At 38.9% G+C, this 19,968-nt stretch overlaps 1 protein-coding gene across 2 annotated transcripts in view; it reads right to left on the bottom strand.

Annotated features, from left to right (window-relative positions):
• Positions 1-19,968, bottom strand: part of impg2 (interphotoreceptor matrix proteoglycan 2) — a 31,798-nt gene extending 11,830 nt beyond the window's left edge. For both annotated transcript variants that reach the window (XM_023951132.1, XM_023951133.1), the window contains exons 1-14: positions 19,700-19,968; positions 19,402-19,626; positions 16,437-16,603; positions 16,323-16,348; positions 16,193-16,225; positions 14,439-14,485; positions 14,102-14,163; positions 13,863-14,018; positions 9,649-9,707; positions 9,528-9,548; positions 8,872-9,047; positions 4,774-4,802; positions 2,627-2,795; positions 1,739-2,529 (exon numbers count right to left, since the gene is read on the bottom strand). In XM_023951132.1, coding sequence (XP_023806900.1) covers positions 1,739-2,529; positions 2,627-2,795; positions 4,774-4,802; positions 8,872-9,047; positions 9,528-9,548; positions 9,649-9,707; positions 13,863-14,018; positions 14,102-14,163; positions 14,439-14,485; positions 16,193-16,225; positions 16,323-16,348; positions 16,437-16,603; positions 19,402-19,626; positions 19,700-19,778 — 2,040 coding nt within the window. In that variant the 5' untranslated portion in view covers positions 19,779-19,968. The remainder of the gene's footprint in view (positions 1-1,738; positions 2,530-2,626; positions 2,796-4,773; positions 4,803-8,871; positions 9,048-9,527; positions 9,549-9,648; positions 9,708-13,862; positions 14,019-14,101; positions 14,164-14,438; positions 14,486-16,192; positions 16,226-16,322; positions 16,349-16,436; positions 16,604-19,401; positions 19,627-19,699) is intronic.

The following is a 19,968-nucleotide window of genomic DNA, read 5'->3' as shown; positions in this document are numbered from 1 at the left end:
GGAATGTTTGTGGAAAGCCACAAATTTGCGAATGCATGTGCAAAAATCACACACAATTGTGGACAATTTTATGTAATAATTGTGTATAAACTATATAAAATACGCATAAACTGCATAATTCTCAACCGATCCAAAGCTTTGAACAGCTCAAAACAGCCGAGACCCTCGACGGACATTTGTGCACGTTGACGAATATAGAGCGCAAGAAACACTGATGAATTACGTGTATCTCGCATGTACTACTAAAGACCAAAATGTCATAGATGGAAAAGTATGTAGTGGCTGTGTGACACGTGGTCTTTAGCTAAGGCTCAGTTTGTCCCAATGTTTTCTGCACTCTAACAATAGATCTAAGCCTGCATCTTGACTGCACAGCGTTTTGATCTCTATACTGGAAGAACTTACAATTCAAGTCAATTCAATTATACTTTATTAATCCCACAAGGGGAAATTAGGTAGGTACGCTAGGCATTTCATGGAGTGAATCTTTTTATGGATATTGGACCTTTTTCCCCTTCAAGGTATTTTTAGAGTTTTCTGTTTCCATAATCATCTGTCTGGAGACTCTTGGTGCAGGTTCCTGTCCAGACAATTGAAAATATTGAACATCTCCAACAACAGTTACTGAATTTAAGGACTAAGTAGCTATCAGCTTTTTTATGAGTTTTTTATTGCACCTTTGCTAGGCAGTGTCCAGTTTTCTTATTATTCTGATTCCTATTATTCTATTATTTCTCACTATTCTTCTGATGTATGTTCACTTTGAGTTAACGATTTTACTCATAGGTTAAAAAAAAAAAAGGTAACCCAGAAGAAGATTAAAATATTAGTTGATAATAACAAGAAAAACTGTATATAGAAACACAGGTTTTACAATCTGATATCATCAGTTTATTTAGAACTCCTGTACAAATCTAGGGGAGAAGCCAGTTAAGAACCCACAATAGTGTCACAAAAATACCAAAAAAAAACGCTTTTATATATTAAATTATACAATCAGAGTGATTAATCTGGGTTTTACATCTATCTACTGTCAGGTTTCTTTGTCCTGCTTAGGCCTTAGGCACAACTGTCTTTATGGGTGGATACAGAAATAGGCAGAACTGTATGGGGCAACCAGGCGGCCTGCATGGAATTTTAAGATTGTAGACCGCTCGCTTTTAGAGCTAAAATGTTCATGTACATTTTTTCTATGGGCATGCTGTGGGCGACAGGTCATAGCAAACACTCACACAACACAATATGGGCATCAATATGGGCAGCCAGACGACACTAGTAAGTAGTGATTGGCTTGAGTCTCCGTTGCTATGACAACCACCCTCACCAATCAGGAGTGAGCTTGTTGGAAGTTCACACCCCTACCACTCGAAAGCAGGCTCAGGAGAATCTGAAGCAAGTTTAGAACTAGAATAATTTGCTCTACAGAAAAAACATATAACGAAAAAGAAAATTATCAAGAGAACATGTTCAAAAAAAATTATCCGAGCAAGAAAGACTATTTTGACCTATAGGATGACTGAGTAATAGCTGGTTCTTTCTCTACAGACGTCTTCTTGGAGGCAGCAGCTACTTCCTGTTTGGAACGTGGGGGGAGGGGGAGCTACTCAGTCAACTTTTCATATACAGTCAATGCTTCCACCATTTTTAGATTAAGACCTAAAAAGTGCCATTTCTAAACATGTTGGGGAATACAAAAGCATGTTAAAAGTATGTGAGATTTTAGGAAAAGCAGCTGTACCTCCACCACTGAAGTGACAGCTGGGACAGGCAGGTCCTCAGAATCAGGATGAATGATCGAGACAACGGTGAAGGCTGATTCCCCCCCTGGAGTCAACACGGTTGGTTTTTCAGGGTCTGGATGATCTGTCACCGGTGGCTCTGGAATATTTTTGTCCAACAGCAAAATTTCGTCCTCAGTAAGGTCTTCATTTGAGATCTTTGTTGCTTGTGCCACCCTTTCTTCCACAGTTGGGGCCTCAGAGAACATGTCCTCCATCACGTTCCCTTCCTCTCTGATTATCGTCTCATCCAGGTTTACTTCTTCAAATGTAGGCGGTTCTAGATGGACCGACACAGATTCATTTTCTTCAGGGATGTGGGTAACTACCTCATTTGCAGGCATCACATCTGTATGTGGAGGTTCTTCTGGGGTCTCCACAGGTTCAGCAGATTCAGGAAGCAGAGTTGTAGGGACGCCCAAATCTTCTGAAACTTGATTTACCAAAACTTCACCCAGATCCCGATCCTCATCACCTGCAGGAGGATGTTGCACCTCCTCAGCAGTAGCATCAACTTGCTCTGTTTTGGTGCAGTTATATGTACAGATGCTGCTTTCTTCTGTCCTTGACACTTGCACATTCTCTGCAGGTGCCGGATCTTTCAGACCTGTACCAGAGGCCTCTGGGGGTTCTAGAAGTGTGGAACTCTCCGTCAGTGCTGGGGACGCTGCTTCAGGCAGGACCACCCCTGAATGTGAGGTCTCTGGAGTCTGTACAGTTTCTTCTAACACCAGACTCTCCTCCCCAACTTCTAAAAGGAAGAGGAGACGGACAAATGAGAACTGAAGGAATCGCAAATGTCAACACAGACTAAAGGGACACCTCTCAAAGGCAAACGTGGTTCATACTGCTAGTTTCAGGCGGCGTGGTGACAAGCCCAACAGCAGGAGGCACTTCCCTTTCCTCCTGGACAGCAACGTCCTTTTCCATTGTGGCCACAGTGTTGGTTTCTGAGACTTCAGGCAGGCCTTCTTCCTGCAAGGTTAAGACCTCTGGCAGGTCATCGACGGCACTGACCTGCAGCACAAATTGGCTTTATTATCTACTCAATCTCGCGTGTGTCCAGTTTTGCTCCTGTGCTGAGCCGTGCAACAGACAAGGCCGGACAGAACTGCATTCAAAATGCACATCACCCCTACCTGCAGCTCCTTTAGACCTCAATTTAGATAACTTTAAACTTTTTTAATTGTTTTTTTAAATAAAAACTTTCTGCTCTGATTCAGCTTTCAGTTTAACTCCTGTTTGAGTTATTTAATTCTGTTTTTTTTTGGTTTGCAATCAGGTTTTTCACTTTTTGTTCTTTTTAAGCCCCCTGTCTCACAACCCAGTGGTTTCTTTTTTAGTCCCACCAAACAATATTCATGAAGTTGGCACTACTGCCTCCTAGTGGGCCCACTTGCACAATTCACCTCTTTTCTACTATTGGTTTTGAAAGACCCAATTAGATCCAATATTTTTCTCTTTAAGAAAAATATGAGGTCCACACCAAACTGTTTGATCTTTGGAAATGATTTGGACTTTCTATTAAATCCAATACTAAAAGATTTTTAAAGATGTTTGAAAAATGGAGACAGGAATTCTTGACAATTTAAAGTCTACAAAATTAAGGATTTACAGCTAAAAGTAATACAAACAGCTGAACATTTGAATAAATAAACAATGGCCAGGTATTTTTAATTTGATCTTTCCATTAACTTGAAGCAGGAATCTTTAGTTGAAAAAAGAGATTGGGAGAGCAGCCAAAGGTTTACTAATACATTGTGATAGTTCAACATAATATTACCCAAAAAAAAGGAAAAAGTACTTTACCAAATATTTTTTAGGATAATATGGAATCAGGCAGAAACGTTTGTGTGAAATCTCATACAATCCCACAATAAAGGAAAAATCAAACACAACTTCTGCAGGAAAAGAAGTGATCAGATGAAGGTAGGTCAACACATCCAATATTGAGTTTGGATGATTCCTCAGAAATATTCTCAGGTAGAAGTAAAGCATCTGTTGAACTAAAGCTAATTTACAAAAAGTTTTTTTTTTCAATTTATTAAAGACCCACTCCAATGAAAATTGTGTTTCTGGCATTTTAAATGTGTTCTTGGTATATTTGGAGGACACATAGAAAGAAAATTAAGATTAAAATTGCATTTTTGAGTATTTCTGTGTTTAAATCATTGGACGTTAGGTTGGGGATGTGAGGGGCTGTAAGCTAGAAGGAGAGCATGTACACAGAGAACTCTCAGCAACAGGAAGGGGAAAGGGGGTGGGGTTGCTTCAACAGTCCCACCCACAACTCAGAGGGGAATTCTTAATGAACTACTGCTGCTCTGCAAAAACTAGAAAGCAACACAGGTGGATAGATTTTGGCTAAAAACGACATAATCATAATTAAAAGACCACTGGGAACACTTTGAAAATAGGTCTAAAGATGATCAGAGTGGGTCTTCAAAGCAAATGTATCTGAGTAACTGTAACTTTCTAGAAAGGTTGTAAAGTAAACAATGGTAGCACAAACACTAAAAATGCAAATGCGACTGATTTTGCACCAAATAACCTTGAAGGTGAGAGGGCACTTAATGATAGTTACTTCCAACTTGTGCCTGTTATTTTTTGTGAATGATTCCTAAAACGATTTTGTTTGTGATCAATATTGCAGTTTTTTTAGTGGTTTTGCAGGAGATCCAACATAAAAAAAATCATCCGGCATGCATGTTTGATGCAGCGGCACACTGATGGATGCATTGTCCGGTTGTCTTTGCCCTAGAATAGAAGTGGATTATTAACAGCAAGAGCCACAGAAATCCTATAAGCTTCACTTCATCCTCCCAGTTGAGCTCATCTTCTATCTTCATGACTAAAGTCTGGATAACGTTTCCAGGTTATCATCCGTCACGCCAAAAAGACCAGGACGGCTAAGCGTGAACGATTTGTGTGGTAAAAACAGCTGGACTGCAGATGATCACAGCACACTGTCAGGATGGCTGTGAGTGTTGCTCACCTTGGGTCTGTCTGCAGGAATTTCTGACTCTGAAAGCAGGAGGAGACAGAAAAAACAATGTGAGCACACACTGTCACATAAATCTTCTGACCTTTTTTTGGCTCTGAAATCTGCAGATGAGTATTTTCTCTGACTCTGTCAGCACACATCGTTATGTCACCAAAAATCAGCAAATCAAGAGTAAAATTTGGCAATCAAATCGTCTGTTACAGCGTTTAGCGCAGAGAAACAAAACCAGGTTGGATCTTTGAGTTTCTCAGCCCGTATGTCGGCCATATGAGCACCGTTATTTTTAAACGTCACGACCTACTGTCAGCATCACAGCCCATCCATCTCCAGGAGTGAACACGAACATGGTGCTTTCTCTAAAATACGATCATGAGGAAATCTCCCTGGAGAAAATAGATCATTCAAATGCAGTTAACCTACTTACTAAATGTCTGATTGGACACATGAACGCCACAGTGAGACAAAAAAGCGGAACCAGAGTGGAATTGCCTTTAAGTAAAAATCACTTATTTCAGAACTGCTGGAAAAAGCTAGTTTTTTTTGTAACCCTTGTGCTATCCCAGGCACTTTACCATTGGGAGTTGGGTCATCTAGACCCACTAGACCACATGTGTCAAACTCAAGGCCCGGGGGCCAAATGTGGCCCTCCATGCCATTTTATGTGGCCCGCAAGAACATAAAAGTTTTTCATTTATTAAAATAAAAATAAAAATGTATGAGTATTTATCCATATCTAGGGGGAATTGGACTTCAAATACCGAATTGGGCAACTATACATTAGGACTTAAACACTGTCCATATAACATAACTTGACAGAATCAAATTTAAAATGATTTATGCTAGAGTAACAAGCAAACATATGTTTTCTATGCAACTGTAATTGTCACTTTAAAATGTTATAGCAAATAAATAATGAGTTATTTAACATCAAGGAGTAGTTACATTTATTTTTCATTAATTCATCAAATTATATCTGGCCCTTTGAGGACAGCCACTATGCTGATGTGGCCCTCTGTGAAAATGAGTCTGACACCCCTGCACTAGACAGTGCGCTAAACCTTTTTTCCTCAATGATTTGTGATCTTCACTGGTGTCCATGGATTACATGAAATCTTTCCACCTGTATCCACCTTTGTCATGGTAGGGAGAACACGTCAAAGTAAGGGTGGGGTCATTTAAGACAGCACAAGGGTTAAAAACACATTTTAAACGGCATTTCTTACGTCATACTCACCAAAAAACACAACATTTTAAGTATCTTTGTCTAGTTTCTAGTTTAAATATCCCATTACACTTCAGGTCAGACTAAACTGATAAACAATTTAGTTACAGTACTTGGGTGGGAGTAGTTCAGGCAGTGGAGCGGGTTGTGCAATGATCGAAGGGACAGCGGTTCAATCCCCGCTCCCCCCAAGTCAACTGTCCTTGGGCAAGACACTTCACCCTCCCTGCCTCCATTGTGTTTCCACTGGTGTGTCAATGCGTATGAATGTCTCAGTGATGGTCAGAGGGGGGCGAACTGGCAGCCTTGCCTCTGTGTGACATCAGTAGCTTACCATCACCAAGTATGAATGAGGAGTAAAATAATTATGGACACATTGTAAGCACTTGAGTGTCTGGAAAAGTGCAGATAAATCCAATACATTATTGTAGGTTTGTGAAATTTAACGACTCTTTTTACAATAAGAGAACGAATTGCGAATATGTTATTGAGATATTTGATCTTGAAAACATCTCATTTTAGTAGATCTCTAATGAAACAAATATTTTTACCGTAAATAATATTTTAAAGCAAAATATTTGTGAATGCTGCGTGGTCCTATTTCAAGAAAGAGACTTGCTTGATTTGGGTAAACTGAAGTTTTTTTTTAGCATGGACGGGCACAGATGCGACGCTGGACACTCGCCAGTCCCGCAGATCTCCCCAGTTGCTGCCTCAGCTGGCACCTAGCAGCTGACTTGTGTGGACTAGAGGAATCCGACTGTTTCATTAAAACAAAGCATAGCGAGGGCCCGTGGCAGGTGTTGACGTGATGTGATTTCTGCCCCGTGCTCTGAATGTCAGAATGAAGAAATTCAATGAAGAGTTTACGTGCTCCTGGCATGGTTTATTCGCACTTCCTTTCAGGTTCAGAGCACTGTCTTGTGGGTCTAGATGACCCAACTCCCAACGATAAAGTGCCTAGGATAGCACAAGGGTTAATCTTAGCTTTGGAGGCACTAGGGGACCAAAGGCTGATGAAAATACATCGTTAATTCTGTAGAGCCCACCACACCAAAGAATTGACAGAAAATTCAATTTTGTGGGGGAATCAAGATTTTTTTAACCCTTTTTGAACCCTTTGATGAAATCAAATTTTTTATGAAATACAGTTATAAAACATTGCATGATTTGCTGAGTTTTTGTTCACCACAATGTTAGTTTAAGATGCAAAAATATTCACATGAAAGTTCAGGACAAAAGCACCTATCTATCTACCATCTCAAATTTGAGACAGTGGTGAAACTGTATTAAACAAGAATATTTATCGACAAATGTTTCATTCTTTTAATAAGGCAAGTAGTCATTTAAGAAAGTAAATAACAGTAGATGAGTTACTTTCACCACAATTTTTTTTTAAATATGTCAAAACCTTTTCCTGTTAAAAGTGTTTTTGAGATTTCATGGAAGCAGCAGAAACAGAAGAATATGTCCTTTAGTTTCCATTGATGTTCAATCATGAAGCCAACAGAAATGACCGGAATTTGTTCATTCATAATTCATGTCAGGGTTGTGTTCACCTCAAGAAAGAAAATACTAACAAATACATGTGGCAATTTTTACCAGAGCCAGCCAGCCTTCAAAAAGAAAACACAAACTTATACATGTTAAGTGTGAACTAACTTACATACTATATCTTACTTGTGAATTCAACTATAAATGTATATTTTACTTGTGTTTAATAATAAAGTAAAATAAATGATGAAATTTGTTCTTGTGTTTGTTTATATGTATGCAAGCTGGGGAGGGGGGGGGGGGGGGGGGGGAGGGTGCCGTCCAGTGTTTCGGCCAGGACGTCAAACTAGCCAGGACCGCCTCTGAGTTTAGTCATCTGACTGATGAAGCCACTATGATTCCATTTCAAAGCAGCGTCACCTGGATAAATGAGAACCTTCACCCACTTTAGGGCTTGTTAGACCAAGCAACATTGATCCAGTTTTCTACGTTCCATTGGGAAACTGTTTTGATTTTACCGCAGTGGCCCCATGCTGCTTCCAGGTTTCTCATGTTCATTCAGAAAGGTGAATTCTTCACTTGTAACAAATTAATATTAGAGCTGCAACTAAGGACATTTTGCGCATTGTCCACGTATGAAATTTCGGTCTTTTATGATACATGCATGATATACGTAACTCATAAGTGTCTCTTGCGTTTGTCATTCATCATTGTCCCCCATATAATTATAATAAACTTCAGGATGTCATCACCAATAACATTGCACCAATCTGCCTGTCAATCAAACGCTCCGATCTTCCCTCACTCGTGAACAAGACTCCAAAAGACTTAAACTCCTCCAAATGGGGCAGATGCACTCTACCCCAGAGAGCGCAAACTACCATTCTCCAGTAGAGAACCATGGCCTCAGATTTAGCGGTGCTGACCCTAAGAGCCCAACTGCTTCACACTCGGCCGCAAAACCACCCCTATGCACGCTTGAGGTCCTGGCTTGATGAAGCAAACAGGACAACATCATCTGCAAAGAGCAGAGAGGAAATCCTGTGGTCCCCAAACCAGACCCCCTCTGGATCCTTGCAACGCCTAGAAATTCTGTCCCCAAAGACAATGAACAGAACCAGTGATAAAGGGCGGAGTTCAACAACCACCGGGAACTGGTCCGATTTACTGCCAGCTATGCAAACCAACCTCCTGCTCTGGTCATACAAAGACCGGACAAATGAAAGCCTTTGAATTAAAAAAGGAAATCAGAAACACTTTAAGAAACCTATTAAAGAGCATTTTTCAATTTGCTGTACTATACATCCCTTATCAGGTAAGGGTCATCTAAACAGCTACACGAAAACCTAACGATCCGTCAAACTTCATCTTACCACTCTGCTGGTCGTTCTTGTTCTGGCTGTACACCACCGTGGAGAGCTCCTCGGTTTTGTGGTACAAGCTCTCCACCTGATTGGACTGCTGGGTCAGGTAGTTCAGCTGTTCAGCGCTCACTCCATCTCCATTCACCAGCACTGTGACCGCATAGTCCACGATGATACCATCCATACTGCAGATGATGTCACGCAGACAAATATTTACATATTTAAATGCATACATTTTTACGTCAGTATAAATGAAATGCTTCTCTGGTGAGTAGAAAGCTGCAGACAATGCCTAAAATAAAAGTTTTAAATGATGTAAATTTACTTAAGGTAGTTCAAATATGCCTTAGAAAGCAATACAATACTTATCAACTCATGCATGCTGACATACTCCCTACATCTTTACTATCTATTCAGATCAGTGAGGTGGTAAGGCTCTGATAATCGTCTCTATTGAATAGCACCTGTTTATATGTTTGACCCATCTTGATCCCACTTAACAGGTGAGCTACTGCCCTAAAACCATTAACACATACAACCAGTGATACGCTCCCACACGTGCCCTACTTCACAGCCCTGGAGGCGTGACTAGGGGATGATAATGATCGTCAGGAGCGATCAAGAGGGAACGATTGAAGAGTTCACTACTGTCATTGAAGACTCACCCTTGGGTGTCCTTTTGAGGTCTGCGTGAAAGAAAGAAGTGCTGTTAATATAACAAAAATAAAATGTAAGTTTTGCCTTTTTGGTAGCTGTTTTTGCACAAACAAATAGATAAAAACTCACCTAAAGTCCAATACAGACACACTCTTAAATCCAGGCAGCATATCAAGAGCCTCTTCAATCTATGAACAAGATCAGAGCTCTTCATTTAAGAAACTGAACAAAGTACTCATGTCTGTTTAATGGCATAGAAGGTTTTGAAGGATTTTTCTTACATCCATTTATCTTCATCCCCTACAGCAAGTCTTTAAATGTGAGGTCAGTCACAGTGCTGCACTTTTTTAATTATCTGAGATACGCAACTGCACAAAAGATTTTGAATATGTAGAAAAATGTGTTTTTTGTTAGCTGTGACATAAATCACTTCATGTTTGCATTCTTAAACTGGTTTTTGAGCAAACTGCAAAAATGTTAACATTGTTTAGAATAAACCTATGTTGTTACCTACATAAGGCCAAAAATATGCATGTTACAGAGAAAACTCCTCAAGTTGTATACATGGCAAGCAAGAAACAAAAAAAATGATTTGGGGTATCTCTATCTTGAGCAAGGCTGTGGAAGAGACCCATTTTACACTTAAGACAATATCCAAACATAAAGGACTTTAGGAACAAATATGGAAATGTGATTATTGATACATATGTAAATATACAAACCATAAGTAAACTGTTTTTGTTTTTTAATTTACTTTTATTTATCCCACAATGGGGATATTTGCTCTCCACATTTGGCCCATCCCCTGGGGGGGGGCAGTGGGCTGCAGGCTGGCCGTGCTCAGGGGGCGATGGCTGGCTGGGGAGGGTGGGGATTGATCTGCCAACCCTTTGGTTGTTAGATGACCTGCTCTACCGCCTGAGCTAAACTGCCGCCCAATATACTATGTTTATACATGACAAACGTGAGTCAGATGTTTCCGTGTCTTTATTAATATATATGTGTGTTGTTTTATGTGTGTAAATGGGTTTCTGAACTGAATAAGTACTAATTTGGGAAGAAACAGGACTAAAAAAGCTACGTCTACACCAACCTCTGCAACATCCGACCACTTCCAATGAAAAGTCAGTTCGGTAAAGTTAGAAAGATATTCACAGATTCGGACTTCCGGCCTCAATAACTCTTCCGATAAACGTTCAAATGTGCCAGCAAGTATCTAATTCCTTTTGTATTAACCCAGAGAGTGAACTACAATTTCACTTCAAAAGAAAAAAGATCGTTTTTTCACCTCTTGATCAGTCCGAATCTGTGAATATCTTTCTAACTTTACCGAACTTGAAAAGTCTATGTAAAGGTACTTTTTGGGCTTCTACATTCCAACCTTACGTATTCACATGTCACGATGCTAGTTTCCTTTGGGCTCTACATACAAAACACCCGACCATTCAATGCACGTTAAGTATTATGAATTTTGAATTTGACCAATCTGGGAATTTGGTAGTGACGTATGGATGGCGTTCCTTTTCATTCATGGAAGTGCCAAAAGTTTAAAATTGACCATGGAGGAGAAATTGAAGAATTGAAGAAGAAAAAGAAGAAGAAGCCCCCCCCTTAATTGATCTTCACTTTTACAAAATTTTCTCAAAATCAGCACAATTTTACGGAGCCCGTGTCCTGACATTAAGATATAAAAATATATCTTGTTCCCACAGATTAATATCTTGTTCCCACAGGTTATTATGTCGTTCGCACGAAATACTATTCCGTTCCCACAAGATACTATTCCGTTCCCTTGAAATGATTAACTCGTTCGAACGCAATAATTATGTCGTTCGAACGCAATAATTAATCCGTTCGAACGCAATAATTATTCACGTCATAAGTCATTCACGCGGATATGCTCTCTGTACGCCGGCAAAAGCCGCTTTCAGCGGTAACTTCCGTGTCTCTGTGACCCATATTCGTTCAAAAAAGGAACATGAAAAACAAAAATGATCACTTTATTACTGTCTCAATGAATATAAGAAAAATATCAAAAGATTTATGATAACTAGGCTGCTTTGTCATACGATAGCTCCTGCTAGGCTACTACTAGCTCCTCCGCAGAGCTCTTTGATGTATGCCGGCATTTGGGCAACTGGCTGGTCTGTTGTCAGACAGCTGATATTGTAGTTTAGGGTCGAATAGGAATAATAATATTCAGGACTTGTCTTTTATTAACTTTAGCAGTCAGTATCTTTACATTCGAAGGCTATTAGGCTACATGATAACTGACTAGCCGATCATTTCCTGTTATTAATTTACGTCATAGATTTACAGCAGATACCTTCACATTTCTGTCTGTGTGTGTCTCATTACATTGCATTGAAGACACGCAGGATGTTTAGAGAACAGATTTATTTATTTCAAAAAGCACAAAAGCATCCATCGTATTCACGTTTATTCACATGGTGATGTACGCCCTCAGTCATCTTGCTGCAAAAGCCGCTTCCTGCCGCTACTTCCGTGTCTCTGTGAGCATTCAATAGGGGTAAAAATAAAAGCAAGAATGGTCGATCTGTTATTTTCTCGATGAAAATCTGAAAAATATCATATTAAGCTGGCTGCTTCGCCAAAAGCACTTACCTTTAGCTCGTAGCATAACAACAATAGCACTACGTCACGTTTCCCAGCGTGCTTTGCTGCCAATCACTGGCCAATCACCGTGTCCCTGTGACCAAGGTCTAACAACAAGACCAATGATTGGCCAGTGATTTGCAGCAAAGCACGCTGGGAAACGTGACGTAGTGCTATTGTTGTTATGCTACGAGCTCACAGAGACACGGATGTAGCGGCAGAAAGCGGCTTTTGCAGCAAGATGACTGAGGGCGTACATCACCATGTGAATGAACGTGAATACGATGGATGCTTTTGTGCTTTTTGAAATAAATAAATCTGTTCTCTAAACATCCTCCGTGTCTTCAATGCAATGTAATGAGACACACACAGACAGAAATGTGAAGGTATCTGCTGTAAATCTATGACGTAAATTAATAACAGGATCAATGATCGGCTAGTCAGTTAGCATGTATCCTTATAGCCTTCGAATGTAAAGCGACTGACTGCTAAAGTTAATAAAAGACAAGTCCTGAATATTATTCCTATTCGACCCTAAACTACAATATCAGCTGTCTGACAACAGACCAGCCAAATGCCGGCATACATCAAAGAGCTCTGCGGCGGCGCTAGTAGTAGCCTAGCAGGAGCTATCGTATGACAAAGCAGCCTAGTTATCATAAATCTTTTGATATTTTTCTTATATTCATTGAGACAGTAATAAAGTGATCATTTTTGTTTTTCATCTTCCTTTTTTGAACGAATATGGGTCACAGAAACACGGAAGTTACCGCTGAAAGCGGCTTTTGCCGGCGTACAGAGAGCATATCCGCGTGAATGACTTATGACGTGAATAATTATTGCGTTCGAACGGATTAATTATTGCATTCGCACGAGTTAATCATTTCGAGGGAACGGAATAGTATTTTGAGGGAACGCAATAGTATCTGTGGGAACGGAATAGTATCTTGTGGGAACGGAATAGTATTTCGTGCGAACGACATAATAACCTGTGGGAACAAGATATTAATCTGTGGGAACAAGATATATTTTTATATCTTAATGTCAGGACACGGGCTCCCTACAATTTACTATTTTTTGTCTCATTAAAAGCTAGGATCTAGAAATAAGGAAATTATTATTAAAACGATTCAAAATCATTTTACTCTGTACTAGATCTGTACTGACAGTGATTTAATTCTGGTTTGTGCCCGGCTGGAATTATATAAAAACAAGTCTTTCATATCGGAATAGAGCTGTGAAAGAAAAAGCCTGTAGCAAGATTCACAACATTTGCATCGCTTTAACATTTCAGACCAAGCCCTTTGGCCTCATAGGCGGTGGATAGTAGAAAAAGAAGAAGTCCCTCTCTGGTTGTCTAGTATGAACACCATGTGCTATATGTGCATTAAAAAACTAGTGTTTAGAGCGTTCTTGAATGCACTTCACATGCCCGGTGTGAACGCAGCATAATAGACGGCGGGTGCACTCATGTAGCAATAAATCTGGTCAAGGGTATGGGGGTGAGAAGGATTTCATGTCTTCTCATTCCCTTTTGGATGTTTCTTGTATTTTTTTTTTCATTTTGTCCTATCTTTCCTTTTAAAGTGTATATCATTATCGTCTTACTTCATCCCAATAAACTCATTTTAATAATGTTTCTCTGATTGCATTTTGTTACTTAACAGTTAAGAATAATAATATGAGGTAATGTAGGCCCAGGCTGGTGCAGATAGAAGCAGACTAACCTTTTCAGCTAGATGTCTGCTGAGTGCCTGGAACTGGAGGCTGGCTGGATCGTTGAGCTCATCGCTGAACATCTCTCCAGTCAGGAGGATGCTCAGCTCCACCACCTGCTCCAGCGTGGGAGCTGCAGTAGGCTGCACAGTGATTTCATTCAGCAGCTGCATCACAAAACACAAAACAGTGCTGCTTTATTAGCCTTTATTTTAAAGCATCCTTAATAAGTCCATCTGTGGATACCTACTGGACTTTCCTCCACTTTTCCTGAAGTGGTGGCTGCCTCCTCCTCTTCTTCTTTTCTTTTGTCTTATTGGAGGTTAAAAAAAAAATAATGAGATGGATGTGTGGATTACGCTGCCCTGACCCTGAATTCTCTCTAAATCTATTTATGAGCTGGACTAAAGCCAAGCTTACGGACTGAACCCTCATTGAGGCCTGCAGCTGACATGCATCATACGGAGCTCAAAGCTCGGACACGACTGACCCTGAAGCTACATGCTAGGTAATGACAGTAATCCTGCTGCACAGGTGCTGCTCTGTTTCATATGAAAACGTGATTCTGGATCAGGACGGACACTGACCTAACTCGGGAGCTTTGGTGGCCTCTGACCTCGGCGGTGGGGGCGTGCTGTGTGGAATGGAAAGACTTTATTAACATGACACTGACTTCATAACACAGAAATGAATAAATACATAGAATAAATAAACTACTGCCTCCATGAGTTTAGTTTCACCCTCAGTGGAGATGAAAATAAAACATAACAAATAACTTATTGGTTTTTTTTCACATTTCCTAAGGAATTCTACAAAAAAAAAAAAAAAAACTCATCTATGATTAAAAATTGCTTATTGCTCCCTGTGTGAGCCAGATGTGGAAACTTTCTCTGCATTGAATCTTTCAAAATTTAAGATTTCTTGTTTTTAGACGTTGAATATATTTTACCAGGTGGTTTGAACCTAATTGATCTTCACTTTTACAAGCTTTTTCTCTTAAAATCAGCACAATCTACTATTTTTTGTCTTACTGAAAGCTAGGATCTAGAAAAAAGGAAATTATTATTAAAACGATTCAAAATCATTTTACTCTGAACTATTGCCAGTAGAAAAACCTAAAATTGCTTAATTTAAGAAATGTTGGTAAGACATCTAAATAAATTTCATTAAACAGAATTACTGCATAACATGGAGAAGCCACATTAACTCTCAGACCTTTTTTAGCATTGAACACAGTTGTTTTATAGATCATGAATGGGAGTTTTTGAAACGTAAAACGTTATTTTCATTCAGCGCTGATATTTTATTTATTTTCTAAAGGTAATAAGAAACACTGTAATTTTTGGTTCAATTTTAATTTTTTTTAATTTTAAGTTAGACTTGCTTTCATTGTCCTTATTTTGAAATCAAAATTTTCAATTTTATGTTGTAAGAATAAGTGCAATAGTCCCTTTGATGATTTTTTAAGATTAGCCAACTTGTACTAAGATTGACAACAGACCGATCCACTTTTTGATTTCTTCTTCAATACTTGTAAGCAAAAAATACTATTTAGTTTAAACAAATTACTTATTTGGATACACAAAATGCTCGCTTGTGTGCACAGTACTGTGTGTGCACAAAAAGCTAATAAAAAGGCTAATTTAAAAGGCTCATTTGTGGGCACAAAATGCTAATAAAATGTTAATTTGTGTCCAAAAAATGCTAATAAAATGCTTATTTGTGTGCATACAATGCTAATTTGTGAGCACAAAATGCTAATAAAATGTTAATTTGTGTCCACAAAATGCTAATAAAATGGTTATTTGAAGGAATAATTTTTTATGTCATGTCCAGGGCTCCATACATACCACATCATCTCATTACAGACTTTTTATGATTTTTTTTATTTTATTTCTTTTTTGTTTTCAAAGTTTATTTAAAAACACTATTGTTTGCAAAAACAGCAACAGCAAAAAAACTAGCAAAAGCTGTAATGTTTTCTTCATTAATCTTTAACTTATATTCAATATTATTTACCTAGTGGTTTTTTTATTATTTTGTGTTTTCTTTGAGCAAAATAAATCAGGCTGTGGACACATAATTAATAACTTTGACTGCAGTGTAGACTTTCTGATTTGAAAAAAAGGTACATAAAATTGCAAAAATGAAAAATGTCCCCAAAATGTTATCTCTTATAATGGAAACTTTGGAGATACTCTCGTTAATGTCAAAGACACACTCTCAAAACAGCACAAACACATTCATCCAGTAGATATGAGCACAGGTGAGATCCCAAGTGGTTGAAAAGTAAAGACTGGTAATATGAACAGGTAAGGTTGAGGGGCCTGAACAACCTTACCTGCACATATGCTGCCACGACCTGGTGGGCTCACTACCGGCAGCAGGAAAAAGGACAGATTAACAGACGTCATGATCACATAACATGTATGTCTCTGGAATCATACGCCACTAAGCTACTCTGAATTTACCTTTTAAAATTCATGTGTGACAATCGCTATTAACCAAAAGAGCAAACACATCAGCAAACATGCAGGGAAATTTATTATACATCTGTTAACATTTTCAATCAAACTGCGAGTTACCTCTTTAACCAGAGCCTGATGCTCCTCTGATTGGCTAAAAAAGCTTCCAATGATCAGTGTGGTGGCTGTTCCTTCCCGGCATTGGTTCATCCAGCTTTGATACTCTTCTTGCTCAGGGAGACGATCCCAGAAGATTTTGAAAGCCTCCCAAACAGTTTCCTGGCAGACTGTTAAAAAAAAGGGAAAAAATACCACAAAAATGAAATCATCAGAGTTTTCTCTCATATAAATATTTTCATTGACTCCACCATGAGCATGAATGCAACTTTTTTTTTTTACAAACCATGTCAGGGACACTAACTTTAATCCTAAATCCGTAGGAGAGTCTGAAAGGTTCATCCAGAGCCACAATGTCGGCATGGCATCACTGTTACAGCTCAGCCCACCAGGAACTGGTCCAAAGTCAGAGCCACTACGCTCTGATCCTCTTTCTAATTCATTGCTGTTTGCAAAGCCATAGATGCCAAAGGTCAGTGGTACACAGTCTCAGGGGTAACACGTTGTAAAGTAACAAATTAATGTCATTTAATTATTTTTGTCAGTAACTGAGGAATGTAACAAATTACAGTCCAAATTTTGGTAATTAAATTACAATTGCAAGACTATAGAAACCCTCTTCATCACGTTTTTAGTGCAGTGAAACCATTATAGGTGACTAATAACACTAATTAATTTGTGTGAGATGGAAATTAATTTAAAAAAATAAAAATGTTACCGCAGCATCTGCATGTGCAGTAATGCAGGATTGGAGATCAGTCAACGTAAGATAAAGGAAAAAAGGTAAATATTGACATGGAGGATTCATTGGCCCATTAGGCAATTGGATATGTTATTGATCACCTTTCGGCATATCCCATCTGGGGTCGCCACAACGAATCGGATTTTACTGAATCTCACAGGTGGTTTGGCAGAGGTGTTTATGTCAGATGTTCTTCCTGACACACCCTGTATTTTATCCAAGCTGGGGGCCGGCACAGGGAGACCCAGACTCATGCCCCCTTCTGGCTACATACTTATGCAGTCGCAAGAAGTGTCTTGCCAAAGGACCCACACTGGATGAAGCTCATTGCTTCTTTTTAAAAGTAATTTACCTATATGTCAGCTTTGAAACAGTCCATCAAACTTCAGTTCTCTGTAAGCACATGCAGACAAATTCTGTAGCAAAAAACTAATAAAGAAAATTTTTTCAAAGCTACAGATGTTTGTGGAGTATATTCTCTGGACCCAAGGTTTAGACTCAGTTGTTTAACCATCTGCTCTTAGAAATAAAAAAGAGGTTTGCTTTTGGGTTCAGACTGGCAGGAGAATACTGCAAAAACTGAATCTTACGAAAATTAAAGCTCCTTGTTTCAAGAAATGAAACAATCAATTTTTAATACAATTTTAATACAAATTAGTGTTTGAGAAAAAACTTCTTAGTGAATAAAATATTTTTCTTGAGATAAGAATGGTTGGTAAGACCATTTTTCTTACCCTATTGTCAGATTTCTTTGCTTTTACGTAGAAAACCATACGATGAGGTTTGAGTTTTTGACTACTTTCTAAGAGGCCCGTTTTTGCTGTGAAAGTAAAGCAGCTTGAAAAGAAAGTGGAGACTTTTGGAGTCAGTAAGGGCAGCAAAGATTAAAGAGATTAAAGTGGTTATGTCGCTTCACCCTCTTCACTGGTTCTGCTCGGAGAACATTTGTTTGCTTTTACAACACTGTCCTCCTTTAAACACGTAAAAGGTTATTATTCAATATTTAGAGTCAACATTTTGTTCAAGTGTTTGAAGATAATGCAAGAAAGTATATTTACATATTAATATTTTTTTAAACAGATCAGAAATAATGAGATGAAAGCAAAACAGCCTTCACTAAGGAAAATTGTATTTAAACTATGGGTCGTTTATAGAATAATAATTAATAAATACGTATTATGGCTAAAATAAAAACAGAAGACATACAATTATTTGAAAAATTTGTATCTATTTGTTTTATGAATAGTGTTACCATTTTTCAAATGGAATATAGAAATAATCAAAAAACAAATAGCTATACATTTATATGGTATACATAAATTATTTTTTCAAATTGTTAAAAAAATCTGAATTGTTGAACTGTTGCATGAATGCTTGTACAACGCACGTTCAAGCCACCACTTTCTATGAAAAGTCTTTGTAAAAGATTTGTATCACTTTGACATTTCACACCGAGCCTCCTCCTAATGTAGGTGGTGGACATGTGCTAGTAGAAAGAGAAGAAAAGAAAAAAAAAAAAGAAAAAGAAGAAGCCCTTCCCTGCTTGTCCAGTGTGAACGCCATATGCTAAATGTGCGTTCAAGAACCTACATTTAGCACGTTCTTGAAGGTGCGTCAAATGCCTGGTGTGAATGTAGCACAACAGGTTAGTCCAAGTGAAGTCGTGCCAGCTCCAAGCAGAGCTGAACAATGAGAAAAAAAACTGTAAAGTGCTTAATTTTTGATTTCCAATTTATAATAATCTACATCTCAGCCACAGCCACTGTTCTCAAGGATCGTGGTTTGATTGGATGAAGCCCATCTGCTGGACTACTTAAATATGTAGTTGTAGAGTTAGAGACGTTAATTCTTCTCTAAGAGTTCTGGTACATCGCCTGTCCGACCTGGGGAGGATCCTTGCTTCATGTGGACACCCCTCAGGTTTCTTCTTTTTTTTCCGGAATCAATTTTTTTTAGGAGTTTTTCCTTACCGCCAAGGAGGGGTTGGAGGGCAGGGATATCCAGTTTGATCTGTTTAGTTAGTTAAGTTTAGAAGAGGCCCATTGAGACGACTGTTGTGATTTGGGGCTAAATAAATTATATTGAATTGAATTGAATTGACTAGTTGAATAGTCTGTATTCAGATTAATCTGTCACCTAAATATCTCCCAAAACACTGTGGTGATATTTGTTTATTTTGTTCCGCAGTGAGGATCTTTTCTTTTCACTTCCTGTGCTGAACTTTACCTCGGAGATAAAAGTAGTTTAGGTGGTTGGAAACGACCTGCTCCGCAGTTTCTTGTCCACACAGCCTAAGTCCATTCTGGTAAAAAATGTTCCTTTTCCGTCGAGAAGCTGCTGCGTGGTCTTCAACGAACGCCTTCACGTCAGACACATGAGTGATGCGTGGAAACCCAACCTTTGTCTGAGGCAGATCCATGAAGCCCATTGAGGATCCCTCCAGAGCTGCATCTGCAACAGAAGCAGAAGGGTTTGCCGTGTCTCTCAGGAGCAGTGAGATGGCTCAGGTACCTCTCAAACATACCTGTAGGTCTGCCCAAAAAGGTGATGAATGAGCTCAGCAGAACAGAGAAGAAAATGCTCCTCCAGGATGTGGCGCTCATGTTAAATCCGTGACTCCGTCTAAATCCGTGGACTCGGAAAGGGATCAAGGAAATATTTGTTTCCTCTCAAGAAGTGCAGCAGCTTCTTAGTTGTTTGCATAGTTTAGAATTGTCCAAAAGGATGGAAATGAGAAAACAGTTGATGATACGCTCTCCCTAGGAGTGCTGGGAGCTCAGGAAGACAGGCAGA

This window comes from Oryzias latipes, chromosome 21 (assembly GCF_002234675.1).
Source record: "Oryzias latipes chromosome 21, ASM223467v1".
In the NCBI taxonomy this organism is placed as follows: domain Eukaryota; kingdom Metazoa; phylum Chordata; class Actinopteri; order Beloniformes; family Adrianichthyidae; genus Oryzias; species Oryzias latipes.
The sequence above is the reverse complement of the archived record's forward strand: the minus strand, read 5'-3'. Positions and strand labels throughout refer to the sequence as shown.